At 38.0% G+C, this 23,436-nt stretch overlaps 1 protein-coding gene and 1 long non-coding RNA gene across 8 annotated transcripts in view; one reads left to right on the top strand and one right to left on the bottom strand.

Moving 5' to 3' along the window:
• Positions 1–23,436, top strand: part of CDH20 (cadherin 20) — a 214,910-nt gene that overhangs the window by 165,550 nt on the left and 25,924 nt on the right. For all 4 annotated transcript variants that reach the window (XM_049112344.1, XM_025422122.3, XM_025422123.3 and 1 more), the window contains exons 6-9: positions 3,896–4,083; positions 13,350–13,603; positions 19,836–19,972; positions 22,704–22,825. In XM_049112344.1, the coding sequence (XP_048968301.1) occupies positions 3,896–4,083; positions 13,350–13,603; positions 19,836–19,972; positions 22,704–22,825 (701 nt within the window). The remainder of the gene's footprint in view (positions 1–3,895; positions 4,084–13,349; positions 13,604–19,835; positions 19,973–22,703; positions 22,826–23,436) is intronic.
• Positions 1–23,436, bottom strand: part of LOC112644047 (uncharacterized) — a 71,681-nt gene that overhangs the window by 34,227 nt on the left and 14,018 nt on the right. For 2 of the 4 annotated variants that reach the window (XR_007411934.1, XR_003126092.3), the window contains exons 3-5: positions 17,595–17,807; positions 6,166–6,308; positions 3,884–4,121 (exon numbers count right to left, since the gene is read on the bottom strand). This is a non-coding gene — a long non-coding RNA (uncharacterized LOC112644047). Of the gene's footprint in view, positions 1–941; positions 4,122–6,165; positions 6,309–17,504; positions 17,808–23,436 lie in introns of those variants that run through there. The other 2 variants (XR_004805724.2, XR_004805726.2) reach the window with 2 other exon arrangements.

The following is a 23,436-nucleotide window of genomic DNA, read 5'->3' as shown; positions in this document are numbered from 1 at the left end:
CAAACCCATGTTTGTCCCCTAGGAGACAATACTGGCCTGCTGAGAACACACATAGAGACCAAGCTGTAGGTGAATACAGAGTGGCCCACATCTGACTACCTTATCCAGTGAATTCACAAGAGTACCAACCATCTGCTTTCTAATGGCCCTGGGCATGAGGGATACAAAATGCTTGAAACCTAGTCCCTGTGCAGCTTAAAATCCAGCTGGGGAGTACATATCTAACTCCTCAAAAGTTAGCCAAGAAGTAGCATTTGCTGTACCACTTTAGTAGTGCAGACCACTTTAGTAGTGCAGAATGAAATATCCACCATAAGCTATGATGAATGAAGACAGTGTCAAAGGAGGACACTAACTAATGGGGACTAAAGAATATAAAAGATTTAAATAGGAAAAAAGGAAAACATTCCAGAAGGGGGAAGGCATTTATTCATTAAAAAAATGTTTGCTTCAGGCACCATCTTGGTATGGCATAGAGAGCAGTGTACAAAACAAAATCTCTCCTCTCCTAGAGCCCATTCAAATAGAACCTGAATGTAAGGGAAAAAATATGTTACCTACAATATAAAAGACTGGAAATAAAGTAGTAAATGCGACTTTGTGTTCAAAGACCCCCTAAAAATGGTGACCTGCTCTCTTCAGTGTTTTAAATGTGTTTTCTTTTTTTGTTTGTTTGTGTAAAGATTTTATTTATTTATTCCTGAAAGACACAGAGAGAGAGGCAGAGACACAGGCAGAGGGAGAAGCAGGCTCCTTGCAGGGAGCCCGATGTAGGACTTGACCCCAGGACCCCAGGATCATGCCCTGAGTTGGCAGCCACTCAACCACTGAGCCACTCAGGTGTCCCAAATGTGTTTTATTTCTAAAGGAAGTCCCTTAAAAGTTTTTGAGCAAGACAGAAACATAAAGGAAGGCTAACCTGATAGCCATGTACAAGATGGGTTGGCAGGAGTGGAAACTAGATGCTGGGGAATCCATCAGGGAGGCTTTCAGAATGGTCAAGATTTGAACTGATAAGGACTTAAGTAGCAGCAGAAGGAGTGCAGTGGGACAAATCAGAAAACATGGATTTCTGCCTCCTGATTTCTTGGCTGAAGAAACCAAAGCAGAGGGTGGAGTCAAAGATGACTATGATGTTTTAAGTCTGGGTGACAGGGAGAAGAATTGTAGTACTGATAGAAATAGAGGATACATAATGGAACTCATGGCAGGGAAGGAGAAAGACAAATTCAGATTTGAAGACAAAGTGACAGCAGAACAATGATAGAATATCCTTAAGGAAGGTGGAGATAGCTATACTGTGGAATGGAGCCCAGGAATGGAGATGTGAGTTTGAGAATCAGATGTCTCAAGGGAGCAGTTGGGAGCAATGAAAATAGCAAACACAATTCCAGGTGAAAGACTTGACCAGGAATATCAGGTCAAAAAAAAAAAGAAGAAAAGAAAAGAAACTAAAAACAGAGTCAAGCCAGACCATCAGGTTAACAGCTATATTTTGAGTATACCTGACCAAGTGAGTCATCTCTTTTATCTATGTAAAGACAGGAAGGAAGTTCAAATATTCCCTTACAACTGGTATAAACAAAGACCCCATGATATTTCATGAAACAAAAAGGCAGATACTAGATAAGTATTTCACAAGTGGTACAACCAAGTACACTACTAAGTTAATAGGTTCTACGGTACAGAATGGCAATGTATCATGGCACAGTTTGGAAATGCCATGTGGACTGGTTTCTTACTTTCTGTGGGTTCTATCTTTATTGCTTCATGAATGGCTCACATTGCACACACTGTAGACTATAGATTCTTGAAGATCCTTGAACTACCTCATTTGGCTTTTTAAATTTGACACTGACAGTATCTTAGATGAAGACAGAAAGGGCAAAAGAAGCAAGTTATTATATAGCTCATAAGTATATGGATTTAGACAAACTGCCTTAAAGTCCTATCACCCCCAACATGACAACTTTACAACAGCATAACACAACACAATGATACCCAGGGTTTTTGTCTTGCCCCCACAAACCAACATCTTAACATTCAATCCAAAGCAAACACTTTGAGTTGCCACTTTTTCAAAATAATGGACAATCTGACATAGCACAAAAGCATGGACTATGCTGCACAGAAGACAAAATCTAAATGATAAAAATAATCTGCCCGAAAGCATTCTTTGCATATTATCTCTGTTTCCTCTAAAGTTGTTAACTATTTTGGACTTTTAAAAAATCGTCTTTAGGGATGCCTGAGTGGCTCAGCAGTTGAGTGTCTGCCTTTGGCTCAGGGCGTGATCCTGGAGTCCCGGATCGGGCTTCCTGCAGGGAGCCTGCTTCTCCCTCTGCCTGTGTCTCTGACTCTCTCTGTGTCTCTCATGAATAAATACATAAAATCTTTAAAAAATAAAAATAAAAAATTGTCTTCACCTCACCATTAAATGTTTTCCCATCTGTTTGCTAAAACAAAGTTTCAATGACCTATTTCATAAACTTATCTTGGATAAACTCTCTGCCTTATTATCTTCTGACTGCTCATTTCAAAAATTCAATTTTCCTTCCTTTCTATAAATATTACCATAACTGATTATGGGATGTTGGCAAAATGACACTCCTATTATTTTTTTTATTGAACAAGTTCAGTTACCTTTAAACCAAATATAATGGAATATCAAGATCTCAGGCTATTTCTTTCTAATATAATGCATCATGTGTAGAAATTTTATGTAAATGCTTATTTAAACACAGAACAAATAGCTTTCCTGGTTTTTCCCAAAAGTTCTGCAATAGCAAAGTCTAATCCATTAACTTCGGTAGAGAATGGAAGGATATCATGAAATCCAAGTGCCTGCCAGCTTTAATACAGACATTAGCAATTTCCTGACTCATACTGGCAAAGAACAGGCATTATTTCTTCTCCTGTGCAAGGGAGGTGCTGTGAGCTGGTTGGGTGCTGTCAACCTCCCCAAATCTTTGTGTAACTCAAGCCCTCACACCCCAGGCTCCCCTATAGCTTGAAATACGTATTAGAATAAAAGAGACCATGAACATATTGAAAATGTGATTGTGTGATTTTCTTCGTTATTTAGTCAGTCACATTTTGATTGACAAAATGAAGAAGAATGTCAAAAAGCTGAGCCCCAGAGAAGGTTAGCGAAGACATAACTCTGTGGAGACAAAAAGGAACTAAATTTAATTGTGAATCTGAAAAGGAGAACATTACCAACTCTGAGATTCTTACATTTGTGAGAACATTTGGGTATTCTGTTCTGAAAAAAGATAACAAGAAACAACAGAGGTTTCCAGTAAGCAGAGCCAAGGGTAAGGACACACCACTGATGGACAACACATGGAGCTGGTGGGAGCTTGCTCTCTGCAGCTGTCCCTCCTTCATAGATCACTGATCACTGTTAAATTTGGGCAGGTGGCCACTGGGGTAGAAACTCCACACACTGGCCTGGCCACGAAGGAAAATGTCGGTATCTCAAGTTTGAACAGAATAAATGTGTACTTTGCAATCACAATGCTTTTTTCTTCCTCAGAAAGAATTAACATTTGAGGCAACAGTCCATTAGGAGGGACTGAAAGATTGGAAAGCGAGGTAACTCCTTCCACACTGAGGGTAGATTCATGGAAATAAGAAATATTTTTGTTTTTATCTTGTTCTAGTCTTAGGATTAGGTCAAACTATCTTGGCCCATCCTTATCAAATAACCAGTATAGGATAAGACTTCATACTGTTTGCTCAGCCTTTTGGGGTCTCAGTTTCTCTGTAAAACTCAAGTTTTAATTCTTGAACAAGAAAGATGTCTTGACCGGCATGCCTGATATGATTTGATATTGTGGTATTTTTTATAGTAACAGATTACAAGAATGCCTGTTCTGACCTTTCTTCATAGAACATTATCAGATGAGTGTGCTGGAATCGGCGCCAGTTAGCTCCACCGTGGGTAGAGTGTTTGCCAAGGACTTGGATGAAGGAATCAACGCAGAGATGAAATATACCATTGTGGATGGAGATGGTGCAGATGCCTTTGACATTAACACAGATCCCAATTTCCAAGTTGGCATCATAACTGTGAAGAAGGTAATCCAACTCCTCTTTCCAAATCATGTTAATGGAGGCTGTGAATATATATGAGATGTTAGGAAGGGCTGTTGTGCTATTAATACATACAGCTTCAAATCCTCTGATAAACATTCTTTCCATTTCTTAAAAGAAAAAAACAACTCTTATTCCTTTTGCTTACATGTAACTTTGGCTGTGTCATCATTTTACAGAGAGGGTACCAGATCACGATAAAAATATAAATATGTCCTTTCTCCTAGCTCACTATTTAACCACTTAAAAAACTATAGTAGCTTAATTCACTAATGATGTTAATGACTTGATCAATATTTGCAGTTGAATAACACTCATTTTTACCATAATATGCCATAAATAACAATAAAACAAGCTATAATATTATTTATGAATCAATAAATAACATGCAGAGATTTTTTTAATTGCCACTGGAAGATCCATAGATGCTAATTAGACTTGGAAAAGCTTTATCAAACATAACTGCTGAGTGGTAGTATCACTTGAAACTCCTTTGCTTCATAAATCACCAAGTTTTCTGAATATAAGCTAACAATATTTTCTGTGGCACAAAGCACATATGGATATATTAGGGTGGAAGATAAAACCTTGAAACACTGAAGTTTTAACATCCTAGTAAATACATGTGAAGAAATTAAAAAATTCCTTGATTTAATCTTCTTTCTCCTCTATTTTAAATACATCTAAAAACCCAAGATATTTTAAATTATTCATTCAACAAATATTTGTTGAGCATCTACCTATGTGCCAGGTATTATATTCTAGGCATTTAATGTTAAAGAGTAAATAAAATAACCAAAAACATCTGCTTTCATGGAGCTTACATTCTAGTAAGGGGAGGAAGACAATCAAAATAGCAAGTAAACTGGAAGCCTGGGTGGCTCAGTGGTTGAGTGTCTGCCTTCACCTCAGGGCATGATCCCAGAGTCCCGGGATCAAGTCCCACATTGGGCTCCTTGCATGCAGCCTGCTTCTCCTGTCTCTGCCTCTTTCTATATCTCTCATAAGTAAATAAAATCTTAAAAAAAAAAAAAAAACAGCAAGTAAATCAACAAAGTAATATACTAGAAAGCGTTACATGCTAGGATGAGGAGGAGTAAAACAGAACAAAAGTGATATTAGAAAAGTCAACATGACTTTGAATTTAAACTGGGTGCTTGGGGTTGGCTTTACAGAGAAGTGACATTCATACAAAAATGTAGTGGATAGAGTCACAGCACAGAGCTGGGCAGGCTGACAATGCACAACCCTGGGAGGTACCCTACAAGTGACTTTCAGGGAGAACTGTACATGCAGCCCAGAAGATAGGGGAATGTGCATGGAGATATTGAGGGAAAGTGTTCCAGGCAAAGGGACAACCAGTGCCAAGGCCCAAAGACAGGGCTCTGCCAAGTGTGTTTCAAAAGCAACATGGAGGCTGAGAAGGTTGAGTGGAGGGGAAGACCAGCAGGAGATGAAAGAAGAAAAGTAACAAGTTCAGGCTGCTGTAAGTACTTCTTCCTCTGAGTGAAGTGGAGAACTGGAAGGCTTTAAAACATAAATAATAGGGAGCACGTGGGTGGTTCCATCTGTTAAGCGTCCAACTCTTGACTTTGGCTCAGGTCATGATCTCAGGGTCATGAGATGGAGTCCACATTGGGCTCCATGGTCAGCAGGGAGTCTGCTTCCCTACCTTTCCCTATACCCCTCCCAATCCCTGCTCATGCTCTCACTCTCTCTCTCTCCATAAAATAAATAAATGTTTTTTAAAAAATTAAAAAAATAAAACATACATGACATAACTGGACTTTCATTATAAAATAATTACTGTGTTGGCTGTGTTGAGAAAGGAATTCCCGTTAAGAGGGGAGCAAGGATGGGAACATGCAGACCAGCCGGGAGACTACTGCAATAATCTAGGTAGATGATAGAGGCTTGGTCTAGGGTAGTAGGAATGGAGATAGTGAGAAGTGATCAGAATCTAGATACATTTTGAAAGTAGAATCAATAGGATTTCCTAACAGATTGGATAAGGATGTGAAAGAAAGAGAGAAGTCAACTGAGCAACAAGAACAGAGCTGCCTGTACCTGAGATGGGAGAGTCTGCAGGTAGAGAAGGTGGCAGGTGGTGGCAAATCCTGGATTAAGTTCTGGACATGTTACCCAAGTGGAGATGTGTCACGCTGCTGGCTATAGGAGTATGGAGTTTGGAGAAGAGTTCTGGAAGAAAGCTGGAAATACAAAATTTGGGAGTCGTAAGCATATAAATGATATGCAGCCTTTAAGATGCAGTTGTATCTATTTTTTTTAAAGATTTGTTTATTTATTTATGCAGAGAGAGAGAGAGAGAGAGAGAGAGAGAGGCAGAGAGAGAAGCAGGCTCCATGCAGGAAGCCCGACGTGGGACTCGATCCCAGGTCTCCAGGATCACACCCCAGGCTGCAGGCAGCGCTAAACCACTGCGCCACCAGGGCTGCCCTGCAGTTGTATCTTAAAACAAATACAAGAAAATACATGAAAATTCCAAGGGCCTGGGCGTAGATAGAGAAGATAGTGAAATGAGCCCTGCAGCACCCCAACATGAAGAGGTCAGAGAGAAGAGCAAGGATAAGAAAGGAGACTAAGAAGGGGAGAGCAGGGAAACAGGAGGAAAATCCAGGGAGTATGGTGTTCTGGAAGGCATGAAAAACCATCTCCAGGAGAAGGGAAGACAAATGCTGCTGAAGCTCATGTAAGAACCCTGAAAACTGACACAGACTTTAGGAACATGAAGATCACCAACGATCTTGACGAAAGCAACGGTCATAACTTAGAATGGGGCACAAGTTAATGTGCAATGATCTTGATGAAAGCAACGGTCATAACTTAGAATGGGGCACAAGTTAATGTGCTTAATAACTACTATATGCTGTTCCACAGAGCTTAATTAACACTGCTTTTGAAGGGAAGAGTTCACATACATTTGTCCTATATTCACTTAAGCAATATACAAATGCAGCAAAAGAACAGATATATTCAGCATTTCACCAACAAGAAATCTTCATAACCAGCACACAATGACCTCAAAGCAGTGTAAAATGCTGATATTAACTTCACAATCATCAAGTACATCTGAATATAATTTAAATATTACAGTTTCTTATTTTATTCTCATTCCTTGAGAGTTAATAACATGTTAGAAATATAAAAGATAAAAAAAAGAAATATAAAAGATGATTAGAAATAATAATACCAATTTGGTATATAGGATTGAGAACATTCCCCTATGCATGATATGCCCCAAGTAAGCAGTTAATAATACATTGCGTATCATGACTGATAACTGTGAATAAGGTAAATATTTGCTCAAAGCTTAGGATAATTATTGTTTAACATAAAAATTTTCTTTAAAACAATTAAGCAATCAGAAAAAGAGCTTTTGGGATTCTCAATATATTTTCAATTTTATCTTGTATCTTAAAATAACATAATTCTAAATAATACTAATTTATGTCAAATTATTAGAATATAGCTTAGACCTTATTACAAGCCATTTATTTTTAAAAACATTAACTATTACAATTTTGTATTTGAAAGGAACCTCAAAGTGTTGTTTCTCCAGCTCCCTTATGTGAAGAAAGATTAAGCTCCTAAGATACACTGCTGTCTTTCATTGTTATTACTAAAACTATATCCATGTTTAATCAAAACAGACATCAGTTTTGCCAAGGTCATTTGGATTTCTCTTCTGAATTTAGGAAGTGACAGAAAATGGAATTAAAAAAGAGGTCAATACGTTGGGAGATAGACAAGTCAAATATAATAAATACTTTAGAGGCTATTGACTGCTCAGTCTATACTTTTGGAACAACATTCACTCAGATGCCTGATCCACACCCATCTTCTACTTTGTCATTAATAATGTCATATAAAATTGAAACAGAAGTTCGGCTTTTGATTTATTTCCCTAAGCCCTATTATTCATCTAAAAAGCACATACTTTTTCAAAAAGAAAAATTAAGTTGAATTGATAGAATTGGGTCTTCATAAACCACACTGATTACTACCCAGTACCTTGGGTCTTTTTGGCTTTTAAGTAATCAATCAATTGATTTTCAGTCTCTTAACTTAAATGCTTGAAAGATAACTTGAAACACATATTTTTCAAATTGCTCTTTATTCTAGATGAGCATGCTGTTACACCATACTCCAATCTTCAGCATGTCTTTCATCTCCCAGGATACAACAAGCAATTGTTTTGAGTCCATTTCCCTCTTAGGTAGTCCACAAAGAGCAAATCTAAGATGCCTGTGAAATGTAAATCACATCACTATTTTATATACTACTTTTAAAAAGAAGAAGAAAAAATCTTGCAATTTAAATGATACAATGCCTTCTTCTTCCTTAGTTTATAGTTTTTGAAAAAGCTCTTGTTGACACAGACATATGTGCTTCACTAATAGCAGATTTACTTCCTGCTGTTGTTTCCATGCCATTCTACCCACACAACAATTTTTGTTTCAATGTCAAATCATAGTACAATCTTTCTGAAGACATTTTAAAAGGCAATGAAGTTCAACACATGTAGTATCCACAATGTGCAGAACTCAACTGAAATGCATGCATCCTATTTCCTGGTGGGCCTAAAGCAATTTTAAGATGCCATCAATTAATTGGAGAAGCAACGGATTTCCAAAATTCCAAAATATGAAAAGATGCACACCTTAAAATCACTGAATATTGTAACATAAAATCTGTATATATTATCACCCAACAAGTACTATTAATACCTGCACTGAAAAACTTTTTTACACTACTCAATATAACATTTTTTTGCTGCCTTTTGGGTTTTAGATCCTTGGTAGGCACTGGGGAATAAAAATCTAATTCATAGCCTTTACCCTTAAGTTTGGTGAAAGGGACCAACAATGAAACATCTGTAAAACGGAATAAAAAGAACCATAATGTAAGTATGACAAAGTGCTATGGGAACAGAGGAAGGAATAATTAATTCTGCTTAAAGAAGCTGTGTTACTATTTTGTGCCACAGTTTTTTGTGACTCAATTTTCAAGAATATATTCGTTATATGTTATAATGTGCTCTAATTTTGGGAAATTTCTGGAATTTGGAACTTAGGTTTTGAGATTACTATTCTTGGCTTTACTATTATGACTATGGAAACAATTTCTTGATGTTAAAAGTAAGTACAAAAAAACATTTCACGAGAAAAAAGTTAAACTCGAATTTCAATTTGAACAACTTAACACTTAGAGTATTTAGGACAATGTATTCTTTCAATTTTAAATAATAAAATTATGTAAGTGAGGGAGACAATAATCTTAAGTAATCATCACTAGGTAACTTATTTTTTAAAAACGTTTAATAATTAAAAACTCACTTTATCTCTTCAACAAATAGTGTTGAAAAACTGGATATCCATATGCAAAAAAACCCATTTCACACCTCACAAAAACACATTCAAAATGGATTACATACTTACCTAAATGTAATAAACTAAAACTATACAATTCCTAGAAGGAAACATGGAAGAAAATCTTTGTGATCCTTATAAAGCAAAGATTTCTTAGATACAACACCAAAATCCCAGTAAGAAAGTGATAAATAATGCACATGGGTGACCCAGTCAGTTGGGCATCTGCCTTTGGCTCAGGTCATGATCCTAGTGTCCTGGGATTGAGCCCTGCATTGGGCTTCCTGCTCAGCAGGAAGTCTGCTTCTCCCTCTGCCCTTCCCTCCCTGCTCATGAACTCTCACTCTCTCTCCCTCAAATGAATAAATCTTTTTTTTAAAAAGTGATAAATAAGGGCAGCCCTGGTGGCTTAGCAGTTTAGCACCGCCTTCAGCCCAGAGCGTGATCCTGGAGTCCCGGGATCAAGTCCCATGTCAGGCTCCCTACATGGAGTCTGCTTCTCCCTCTGCCTCTCTCTCTCTTTCTCTCTCTCTGTCTCTAATAAATAAATAAAATCTTAAAAAAAAAAAAAGAAGGAATGTTCTTTCCTTCCTAAAAAAAAAAAAGTGATAAGGTTTCATCAAAATTAAGAGTTTCTCTTCAAAAGCACTACTAAGTCATTACAGATTGGTTAAAAAATATTTGTAAACATATGTCTGATAAAGGATTTGAATACAGAATACATGAACTCTTAAAGAAGATACATAAATGCAAATCAAACTCCAATGAGATACCACTTCATACCCACGAGGATGGCTAAAATCAGAAAAACTGATGAAATCAAATAATGACAAGGATATTGAGCAACTAGAACTTTCATACATTGCTGGTGGGAATGCAACATGGTAGAGCCACTTTAAAAATTGGTTTGGAAATTTCTTATAAAGTTAAAAATATACTTAATCATACAATCCTGCAATCCCATTCCTAGATTTTTGCCCAAATTAAATAAAAACCTACGTTCACACAAAAATCTGTATACAGATGTTCATGGCAGCTTTATTCATAACCATAAGAAACTGGAAACAACTCAAATGTACCTCTAGTAGAGAACAGATAAATAAATTGTGGTACACCCATAAAATAAACAGAACTTGGCAATAAAAAGGAATGAACTATTCATTCACAAAACAATATGGATGAATTTCAAATGCATCATGCCAGGTGAAAGAAACCAGATACGAAAAATATACTGAATGGTTCCATTTACATGCCTTTTTTTTTTAAGATTTTATTTATTTATTCATGACGACACAGAAAGAGAGAGAGGCAGAGACACAGGCAGAGGGAGAAGTAGGCTCCATGCAGGGAGCCCAACGTGGGACTCAATCCTAGGTCTCCAGGATCACATCTCAGGCCTAAGGCAGTGCTAAACTGCTGGGCCACCGGGGCTGCCCCCTAATGACATTCTTTTTTTAATGTTTTTTGTTTTGTTTTGCTTTTTGTTTTGTTTTGTTTTTTGTTTTGTTTTTATGATAGTCGCACAGAGAGAGAGAGAGAGAGAGAGAGAGAGAGAGAGAGGAAGAGACACAGGCAGAGGGAGAAGCAGGCTCCATGCACCAGGAGCCTGACGTGGGACTCGATCCCGGGTCTCCAGGACCGCGCCCTGGGCCAAAGGCAGGCGCTAAACTGCTGCGCCACCCAGGGATCCCCCTAATGACATTCTTATACTAGGGACAGAGCATAGGTCAGTGATTGGCTACCCCTTACCACAAAGGGGCACAAGGCAAAGGGTAATGGCAGTGATAGAAATGTTCTATATCTCATCATGATGGAAACACGACTATGTAATCTGTCAAAACCTGCAAAATATATACTAAAAAAGATGAATTTTAATGTATGTAAATTATACCTTAATTTTAAAAAGAAAACAAATACAAAATTACACCAAAGTAGAAAAATGACTTAAAATTAAGGGGAAACCAAACTTTATCTAGCTCAAGCCTAACATAAACAACAGTGCCCACTTTGGATTACCCATATTTAAGAAAGAATTTAAAGAGAACATAATATAATTTACCAGGAAACAATGAATGTCTAGATTTAGAGAGTAAGTATAAATCAGTGAAACTATTACTTCGAGCATATCATAATCTGGGTGGCAGATTTCCCTATTAATAAGATCTTGCTTTTTTTTTTTTTCAATTAATTTTTAATTTATTTTTTGTAAGTAATCTCTACACCCTATGTGGGGCTCAAACTCACAATCCTGAGATTAAGAGTCACATGCTCTACAGACTAAACCAGCTAGGCGCCCCTAAAACCTTGCCTTTTGACTAAAAACTAGGGAGACACGGAAGTCGGTAAAATGGCTGCTTAGTTCCAATGGGAATGGCTGACTCCACGAAACAAGGAATATAATGCAGGGTGTACCTAATGCAAACAAATAACCAAACAGCAACAGCACAAAAAACTCTGTTAGAATTTGAAAATGAAGTAAAAGCAAGCAACTTCTACTTGTTTCTCAAAAGCAAAGCGGTTAATTAAATGGACACATGCCTCTAACATAAAATTTGCTGACATTCAGCATATTTTATGAAAAAAATCGCCAGTGAATATTTAGTTAGAAAACTTTAAGTTGCTGCCAAGTGGACGTGTGACTTTTAAGCTTTAATAACTGCTTCACTAACCACTGTAATTATCTTAAAGGACTAACTTTCTATGATCCTTCTGTTGATGCTTTGAGGTAATTATTGCTCAAAACACTTAGAAATTTTGTCAGTTTAAAAAAAATAATAAATGGATTGTCTTAAGAGATACCATTGAAGTTCACTTTCTACCCTAAAATGTATTTACTTTGACATAAAACACTCTTAAGGTAGGAATAGAATTTTTAAAAGGGGGGGCGGGGACAACCAAAAAATTTGTATGTGTAACATCGAATTTTATAGACAAAATTAAAGGTTTGTGGATGACCTCTGAGTGAGGAATTTAAAAATCTAGAGCATTTCTACTCTGACACTATGTAGCCACGTCTGCTTAACCCAACATTCTCAGCCTTCTGTCTCAATCTCTTCACTGAAAATGAGGCACTGGATTAGGTCTTTAAGAGGTTTTTAAAGGAGAGTGTCTCTGGTAAACTTAATACACAAACACTAATCTAGCACATTATTCTGAGAACCCTTCTAAGGTGCTTGTGGTAGTTTCTTGAAAAAAATCACTATTGCCTTTGTACCAAAGAATTATTTTTAAAGAAGATGGAAAAGACTAGGCCTCAGTTGTATAGGTATTCTGAAACTGAACTCAAGCTCTTAGTACTCATGACATCTTTTCAGGTAAACAAGCAGTTTAATGATACGGGGATTAAGCTGACTAAAGAACAGGTAGGTAAAGCAGAGCTTGCCCAGAGTAATGGGATTTCCTGACCAGTACACTGGCTGCCTTCATCCTCTCTCAAGTATCCAGCCACATTCCTTACCTTCTTTACTCCATTTGTTGAAAATGACCTTAAGACCAAGAACTATTGGGGCACCTGGGTGGCTCAGTGGTTGAGCGTCTGCCTTTGGTCCTCAGGTCATGATCAGGTCCTGGGATTGAGCCCCGATTCGGGCTACCCATGGGGAGCCTGCTTTTCCTTCTGCCTATGACTCTGCCTCTCTCTCTTTGTGTCTCTCATGAATAAATACATAAAATCTTAAAAAAAAAAAAAAAAAAAGACCAACTATGGAACAAAGGAAAAGTTCCTTGTTTTTCCCTTTGCCTCTTTCCCACCATTTTAGTGAAGTTGGGAGTCTACCTTCCAGCCATCAATATTGGTGACCCTTTAGAACCTTGATATATATGCTCATGGCTAATCAATTTTCCTGTCACAATAATTTTCAGCCCCTGAGCTTTGAAAGCAAGAAAAGTTACACCTTAAAAGTGGAAGGAGCCAATCCTCACCTAGAGATGCGTTTCCTGAACCTAGGACCATTTCAGGACACAACAACAGTGCACATCAGCGTGGAAGATGTGGATGAGCCCCCCATCTTTGAACCAGGCTTTTATTTTGTGGAGGTTCCGGAGGATGTAGCGATTGGAACAACCATACAGATCATTTCTGCCAAGGACCCAGATGTGACCAACAACTCAATCAGGTTTTTCCATAGATTTCACCTTTCTTATGCCTCAGAATCTTCCCTCCCCTGGTATCTAATTTTCTAGCACTTTTTCCCTTTGCTTCTTCCATCTCTGAAGACTCTCCTTTTTAGTTCTTCTTGTTTAAATATTATGGCTTTTTCATGTTATTTAGAAGTAATGTATCATGTCTGCAACTTACTGCCAATTGGTTCAGCAAAAAACACATGCATACTCACATACACACACACACACACACACACACACACACCACACACATGCACACACACACCCCTACCTTACGTTTAATCATAGCCCTATTGATATTCTAGGATGGATTCTTTGTTGGGACAGGCTGCCCTGTGCATCGTACAATGTTTAACAGCATCTCTGGCCTCAACCCACTAAATGCCAGTAGCACTCCCTGAGTTGTAACAACTTAAAATGTCCCCACATATTGCCAAATATCCCAGGAGGGGGAAGGGATGGGAGGATCAAAACATCCCCAATTCGATAAAGCACATACAGACACATAGCACAAAAAAGTTAAAAACTGTCAAATCCTGGGGCGCCTGGGTGGCTCAGTCAGTTAAGCGTCCAACTCTTGGTCTCAGCTCAGGATTGTGAGTTCAAGCCCCACAATGGGCTCCACACTTGGGCATGAAGTCTACTTAAAACAAAACAGAACCACCTTCAAATCTTATTAATGAATACAAAAGTGATCACTGCACATTTTTTCAATTCCTATGAACCTTTGATTTCTCTACTATATATATATATATATTTCCATATACTACAAAAGAACATAGAAACTATTCCTGCTGTCAATGGCTTCAGTGCCTTGTAGAATGGCTAGATAGAGCTTTCTATTTCAAGCCTACATAATAATCTCTCCAAATGGTGTTTTGTAGTTAAAGATTCCAATCAAGATGCTTCCCCAACAAGGCAGGGAGGAGAGCTGCTCTTACAGCCATGGCTATTTCCTTCTATCAACTCTGGAGCCAAAGTGCAAACCGCTGATAGGTTGACACCTCAACCTTCCAGAGCAACTGCCAAACCTCTGAAGCTTGACACAAAAGATCAGGATTCCAAGGCTGTTTGGGGGCCATCTGTCATATTAATTGTTGAAAGCCAAATGGCAAAAATGGATCTGGGGCTTTAGTACAGATAACACATTTTAAATGCACCCCAATTTATCAAATGCCTTTTCTATTGGATACTTCCCTTACCTAGCGCTACTTTGTATTTAATGAATACATGCTTCTTCAGTTTAACAAGGATGCTTCTCTCCTGAGAATAACTTTACTGGGGAAAATCTGCTTCATCTAACCAACTAGTAAACATTTTACATTTGCAGGCATTAAAATGGCTAAAATGATTTTGTTTGAATTCTGATATTTGATTTTTAGAAGTCAACTAATCTTTCTAGTATGAATTACATCAACTTTATAGAAATGATATTTCAACCTTAAGCTTTTAAAATGTATAATAGGAGGGAAGAAGTTAGTAAAACCATATTATCCCCAAAACAACCGTAACATAAATGAAACAGATTCTATAAATTCATATTTTCAGAAGCCAAGAAAAATATATTTATATCTTCTGATCAATTAGTTCATCTGTTCATGTTGGAAAAGATACTGTGGGGAAAATTTTATGGAGGGAGAGAAACAAAACAGGCATAAGCTCGAAAAACTTAGAGTCCATTTCTAAAACAGTCAATCAAGTATCCAGTATATACTTCTACATCTTCTTTCCCGATTCTGAATCTGGATTACCACATGGTAAGCACTGGGAATACAGTTGTTAGGAGTTACACTGCTAAGTGACAAGCAAAAGAGACTGAATGCAGTCAGAAAACACATACACACATACACACACCCCTAGTGTGTATGTGCAGTATACAAGACTGAAGTCATCAACTCATGACAGACATACAAATAAAAGCAAGACACCAACAAGCCTACATCCACTCCTGCCATGGAGCAAAATGAGGCACACAAAATTAAAGAATCCTGTCTGGCTAACAGAAAATACTGCTTCAGATGACTGGCCTTTGAAAATCATCAGTTGGCCTGCATCAGGGAGGCACACAATCGAGAAGTTTTCTATTCCAATATATCCCAGTCAGGAGGAATCCACAAGTGAATAGGCCAGAGGTAGAGAGCAGGGTCTCCTGGGCTTACTCTGGGGCAGAACTCTAAGGCCTGAGAGAGAAACTGGCCAGAACAGGGTGACAGTCACAGGCCTGGAGAGAACAAGATAATCATTCAGACAGAGGGGGAAAGAATCCCTCCTATCAGAACTGGGGATAATTCTCCTTCTGCCTTTTGGTTGCAAAGGAGAATTCATATTGCCAAGATAGAGGGGTCCTGACTCTGTACTGTCTGACAGGAATAAAGAATGGTCCCTAGACTCAGATATATATTAGGAGTCCTGGATTCTCAGAGGGAAAAGCACATAAAAGGCAAATCTCTGGCTATCATTTAATAAATCCATTTGGAAATTACTGTCCTGTTATCTTTCCCCAAATTGCTCATTTTATCCTCATTTTTCCTATAAAAGTTATTTTCTTTTAAAATAATTTGCAAGTTATATGCTGCTTGGCTATCTAATTCATCTTCTGCATTTTTATTAGAAATAAATGAGATTTATATTCCTAAAAAGAAAACACATATTAAACTGCCCTAAAATCAATATATCACCTTAGGTTAAAATGTTATGGATAGGCCATTTAACTTTTTAAAAAAATTATTAGGACCTTCATAATCTCCTTTGTAGAAACTTTATGGCATGCTCAGGCATATAAACTGGTCATGATTTACTAGTAAATCCCAAAACCAAATCTCCAGATTTAGTTACATATTACCTGAAAAATACCATGTTTAGTATCTCCTAAACAATTTAGGATCTCCTAAATTTTTAATAAATGCCCAAGGCACTTCTGGCAAGCAGGAAATGGAATCATTTGGCACCTGAAATAGGCTTCTGCTGGTATGGAAACAGCCTGCCCTCCCAGAGTATGTGTGTGTGGATTTAGAAAGCCTGCCGATGACGCCCCACCTTCAAATTGCTCACAAATTCAGAGTATGTCCTCAGCCAAGCAAGTAAGCAGGGAGCCCAACAAACACTAGCTTTTGTTCACTGAAGGCAGTTCTGTATGTGAATATTATACCTATTCTGCCCATAATTGGTGGGAGTATTATGGTTAGAGAAAGGAAAACCACCTACATAATTCACTAGTATGTCCCAATTTCCTCATTTTCCATCTGCATCTACACCTTTAATTTGTTCTCCTGCCTCCTGAAAATGGCCCAGCGTCCCACTCAGAGTAGCGAATGCCTCTACTGCCTCAGTTCAGTAACTTCTGATGTGGGAAATTGGAAGGGGGTTCCAACGAGATCAGGAAGGCTTCTCTAAGGCAAGCTTGCAGTGTTTCCTCTCGGTGTGTCAGCAGGCAGTACTGTCATGGGTTCTGTTGGTTAGTCCCACCTCCCATACCATCTGCGACACGTGCTATGGCACTGTATGTCTGAGTGTAGAAAGCTGCTTCATCATAGAGGCTAGGGGCTGCCTCTCCCCTCCACACCATGCCTACAGCTTGGAGAGCTGCCATCAGGATTATAGCTCCTTGGGCTGAATGGCTGGCTGAAAGAAAAGACCGTATTTTTTTCCAAAGATAAATTCAACTTTTAAAATAGCCAGTGAACTTTAAAACTAAATCACTAATTATGCCTAGGAAAGAATGCTCCAATTAATTTTAAATTAATTTTGTTCTTTACTAAGAAGTCAATGGTTTGTCATCATGGCTTAGTCAATTTCAAGAAGAGATAAGGCTTTGTTTCCTTCAACAATTGCATTCGTTCCATATGCAATAAAACAGCATGGAGTGGCAGTTAGGAGTAGGAACTTGAAACCAACCTGCCTAGACTTGATTCCAATCTTGGGAAATGACATAACCAATCCAGGACTCAGTCTCTTTACCTATAAAACCAAGATAACGGAACCTACCCTGTTACATGAGCCAATATAATGTAAAGTATTCAGAGCAATGTGTGGCTACAGTAAGTGTTTATTAAAATGGGTCACAAGCAGAGAATGGCACTACTGTTCTTCCTTAAATTTCCCAACTCGTGGAGAATTGTAACTGAGATGATTCCACTTCTCCAGGCCTTACTGGTCACCTTTTCCCTTAACGCCTCTCTGAAAGGCCAACTCGAATCCCTACAGAAAAAAAAAAAAACATATTTGGAACAAAACATTTTACCAAATTATACACACATAAGAATATACTACATAAGTGTCTGTGTTTATATATGTATATATACCTACAAACTTGTTCATATTTGGGGTTTTTTTAAGATTTTATTTATTCATGAGAGACACAGAAAGAGAGAGGCAGAGACACAGGCCAAGGGAGAAGCAGGCTCCCTGCAAGGAGCCCGATATGGTACTCGATCCTGGTTCCTGGGATTACTCCCTGGGCCAAAGGCAGATGTTCAACCGCTGAGCCACCCAGGCGTCTCACTTGTTCATATTTGAAACAAAAGTGGTACCATCAATATTTACCCTTACTGCATGTGACAGTCTGGCATGCATATGTTCCATTTCATTTTCTTTCAACACTAGTCATAACCTACCATATTGATTTCATAACCTGCAATTTAAAAAATGCACTAAAGAAACTTCGTACTCCCATCAAAATGGCAGTTTCCTAGTTTCAACAACATATAGGCTGCAATCCCTGACAACATTAAATAGAATTTTGAACCCAATATGTTATAGTAGTTTTATATGCACGTATATAAACATATATGTTACCCCTGCAAATTATTAGCTGTTTAACTGTACAAAAGTGACTTCTCTTAGTTTTCTTTTCTGCTCACTGAGATAATATCTACCTCTTAGAGATTTTATAACAATTTTAAAAAGAAGCTATAAAACATCTGGTATTCCACAAATGGCAACTAAGAACTACACAGATTCTCAAGAATGGTTCTCAATCATGGCTACATACCATGGAGGATTTTAAACATACAGATGCCTGAATCTCCCTCCACACTTACTGAATCTCCCAAAATGGGGACCAGGTGAGAGAACACAGAGAGTTAGACTGCCAAATTAGATTCAACAGGAATTCTGGCTCTTACCCAGTGCCCAAAAAAATAATAACTCAAAGGATAGAGACAACAGCAAAGTATGAGGCAAGCATTCTGTCCCTGGAGAGATCTAAAACCATCAGGTAAATATCCTTCTTTTCCTGTGTAAGGATGCATGTTGGACCATACTGAACATGAAAGATACAAGCAGTGAAGGACACCGCCTGAACAAAAAAAAGGAGCCATTCTGGTTATGGAACATCTGCTTTTTATACTCCATTAATTACATGGCTCACATGGTATTTTCCAGCAAGCTGTACCCCATAAATTCATAAATTCCAAGTTTATTTACATTAAGCAACCTAGTCAAACCTGGTTCATCCTGCTAAAAATATTCCATGGATAAAAGGACTCTTTAGCTAATAAATACCATTATTGTCTGCCAGCAGGTCAGTCATTAGCACATTTACAAAGAACCCGATGGAAATCTTTCCTTCTCAATAGGTGATATGAATTACAGGGATCGGAACCACCGAACTATATACCTTTTCCATTTCCAATCTAACATTTCAAAATTTAAAGAAATACGTGTTTTTGTTTTTTTAAGATTTTATTTATTTATTCATGAGAGAAACACAGAGAGAGAGAGGCAGAGACACAAGCACAGGGAGAAGCAGGCTCCAAGCAGGGAGCCTGATGTGGGACTCGATCCCGGGTCTCCAGGATCACACCCTGGGCTGAAGGCGGCGCTAAACCGCTGAGCCACCTGGGCTGCCCTACAAGTTGTTTTGAACTAAGACATGTAGGGGTTGATATTCAGAATATCCCAAAAGCCTCAGGGCAGTATTAAGCTGTAAACAGCTGGAATTCATCTTTAATTGGTTTAAAACTTCCCCAAGGATTTGGCACCGTTTTATTTCATTTTATGAATGAGGAAATTCAAGCAGTAATAGTTTGTGTTCGTGTTTTTTAGAGGGTTTTTATTGGGGGACTGTTTCTGGACATGATAAAACAGCAAATGTGGTCTTCCAAGTGTCCTTAACTCAGAACAAGCTGAGCCATGTTTCACGTAGTATGCACTCAGTTCTCTCATGTAATATGCCGTGGTACAGTTATTCAAATAAGACAGTGTACTTAATCTGTGTTTCTGCAGATATTCCATAGACAGAAGCAGTGACCCTGGAAGATTCTTCTATGTGGACATTACAACAGGTGCCCTGATGACTGCAAGACCCCTTGATCGGGAGGAGTTTTCTTGGCATAATATCACTGTCCTTGCTATGGAAATGAGTAAGTAACACAATAAATTGGTCTCTGTCATGTGACAAAATATAAGCATTGTAGACTGTGGAAGTTTCTAGAGCTATTATATTCTTTATGGGAAGAAACATAGATTATGGTTTATGCAAGTGAGTGAATGTATTTAGTTCAAATACTTACCAACTCCTATATACCTAGTTCTGTGCTAGAGATTAAAAAAAAAAAAAAAAAACACTGCAAAAACAGCACCAAAAAATAGCACCTTTAAATCAAGGTGCTAGACTTCTATATGAAGAAAGGGACAATTCCTGAGAAATAAGAGGTTTTCAATCTTTAATAAGATTGGGAATACACAAATAGTATTGTCAAGGAGCAAGAACTCCTGTCCCCTCCAAGGGTCCTTCTAGCTGAACTAAGAATCAAATTGACATGAGACAGATTAACAAAAGAAAAGCAAATCTAACATGCATACATATGGGGAATTCACACGGACATAAAAATTCCAAAGATAGGCAAAATGAGATATACATGTCAGGCTGAACTATGAAGGAGGGGGTAGGAGTTTGGGAGTTTCCAAGGGCAGAAATGCATTTCACAGGACAGTAAGAGCAGATGTTTGATAATCAGAGGTTTGGGGCATCCCAGTTGGCTCAGCGGCTTGGTGCCACCTTCAGCCCAGGGCATGATCCTAGAGACCCGGGATCGAGTCCCACGTCGGGCTCCCTGCATGGAGCCTGCTTCTGTCTCTGCCTGTGTCTCTGCCTCTCTCTCTCTCTCTCTCTCTCTCTCTCTCTCTGTGTCTCATGAATAAATAAATAAAATCTTAAAAAAAAAATCAGAGGTTTGCCCTACCATACAGATGAGTCCACTCAGATAAAATTTTCCTGTTAATAACTCTTATTTTGGGGAGGGGAAAAAAAACAATCTAGATTCTTCTGTGTGGGTTAAGGGAATGACGGAAGTTTCTCTTGAACCCTCAGGGGCTCAAGTGCCTTCAGCTTAAATAATCTGCATGCCAAAGTGTCAAATGTGGGGGAGAGACCCATTCTGTATAGGACATTATTGCTGGATGAAAGAAAGCACTTACATCACCCTCACCACACACATGCATACACACAAACATGAATACAAAAATTTGAGACATCTTACACTAAAAAGATTTATGAACATAAACTTAAAAATAGAATGGAAAACTACTAAAAACTAGATAACATATTTATTATAAACTGCACAAAAATTAGATTACTCACTACTACATTCAGTTTTTCATAACAGTGATGGTAAGGGTTCAGGGAAATGCAGACCCCAATGTACTGGCACAACTATGTACAGTCATTCAGGAGGGCAACTGGGCAATTAAGCTTTTGTATTAAGATTCTCCAATATATTTATTCATACTCTTCTTCTCAAGAACCCTGCTTCTAATAACTATCTTAAGGAAATAATCATAGATGTCAACAAAGATCTATGTATCAAAATGTTTACTGCAGTGCAATTTTTACATAGGGGGAAAAATGGGAATTACCTAAATGTCTAATAATAGGGATCTGCCTAAGTAAATTGTTACAACCATACAATAAAATGAGACTATCAAGCAGATATTAATATACATGTTTTCGAAGTGTATTTCAATGATACAGGATGATACTGCCCTAAAATATTAAAGTTTTAAATCCAACTTTTTAATTTTGCTTAATTGCAATGCGTGTGTGTGTGTGTGTGTGTGTGTGTCCCATATTTTTGGATATATGAAATAGTACATATATAATTGATATCTCTGGTGGTAGGTTTGGGGATCATATATACCTTGACATTTTTGGAGGATTTTCATTATTCCTTCCATAAACAAGTACCACAGTCATAACAGAAAAAAATTAAATAGGTCAGCACTTTGGTAACCAGGCAATAGAAATATTTAAGGGGAAAACATAGGAGAGCATAGATATTTCTGGGAAAGAAAAGATATATAAAGAAAAAATAAATCAGAAGAATAAGGCATTCTGAGATTTTATAAAATTATTTACTAGGAATAATTTCTGTGTCTTACAATTTCTATTTTATCTTCTTGGGATGTGGCCAAAACAAAAAAGGACAGGAGGGGCCCTCCAGGGGCTGTGAAATTGTCCTTGTATGGCAATGCCAAACAAAAGACAGACCAAAAGACACATTTCCCCATGAGTGACTATGAGTAACTTCTGCCTGAGCCAAAGATAAAGACTGGGTGTGTGTCTGATCCCATAATATCTTCTTAGTCCCTAGGCAAAAATAAATGTGCAGTGTTACCTGTATTCCTGTGAATAACTTGAAACCTTCTGAAATATAATTCAAAGAACTGATTATTCCACAGGAATAAAGCCAAGCAATGCCACACAGTATGCATCCAACTAGAAATGGGCTGTTTTCAAGCCCAGAATACAGAACTGACCTATCTTTAATTTCAGAACCTGAAGTGTGAGCCAAGTGAGAGATTCAAAACCTCTTTTGAAGATGCATTTTGTGATACCTGCCCCCTCCCAAGTCATACTCGCCTCATCCTCCTGACATCACACCCTGACACACACCTCATTCTGCACATGCGCCTTGTGTTATTTGACTGCACTCTTACCAGGCAGCACATGCATCCCGTTTCTCTTGCCATTTTTGTGTTCTTTATCCATTCCTTTAAAAAACCAAAGTGACAAGGTAAATACCTATTCCAGCAAAGAACCGCTTTCTTGTACCACTGAACCCTCACCTTTGGTTTTCTCTGTGTTCTCTTTAGACAATCCTTCCCAGGTTGGAAGTGTTTCCGTCACAATCAAAGTCTTAGATGTGAATGACAATGCTCCAGAATTCCCCAGATTCTATGAAGCTTTTGTGTGTGAAAATGCCAAAGCCGGGCAGGTAAGGCAGTCCGGAGGTGTACACATTGGTTAACCTCCAACATTCAGAAATGACTGCTACAGATAACCAAATTTGCCATCAAAGAAGTTTAGACTTCAGAAACTAACAGTTCATGAAAGACTCCCTGATTTTTGTGTGGCATGTTGCAACAGTTTATTTGTTAGGACAACCATGGGGAGCCCCCATTACATTTTATAATCTCAACAATGCTTTGGTGGTAGCTTCATTCACAGGCTAACCTGAAGTTATCTACACATCTACAGTACCAACTGCAGGAATATGTGCTCTGGGTCCTGGGAGTGAGGGACCATGAAGATCAGAAAACTCTTCTCTTTTCCTCAGTTCAGCACTAATACCTAAAAATACTTGCAGTAGGGAATGTTTATTTTTTATATCTTCCCACCTCCTTTTCTTAACTTCTGACAACAGGTAACTTGTTTAAGGACTGCTTATCCTATTCTCAGAATGCTTTGTTACCCAGAATACTTACTCACTCCTTCCTCAATTAAAACACATTTCCTAATGTTGCTCGTATCAGGTCAATTTTAATAGAAAAGGAATCTGAAGGAAAAATATTCTACTAATTTGAAACAACCACAGTTCTATAATAT

Source organism: Canis lupus, chromosome 1 (assembly GCF_003254725.2).
Source record: "Canis lupus dingo isolate Sandy chromosome 1, ASM325472v2, whole genome shotgun sequence".
Lineage (NCBI taxonomy): Eukaryota > Metazoa > Chordata > Mammalia > Carnivora > Canidae > Canis > Canis lupus.
The sequence above is the reverse complement of the archived record's forward strand: the minus strand, read 5'-3'. Positions and strand labels throughout refer to the sequence as shown.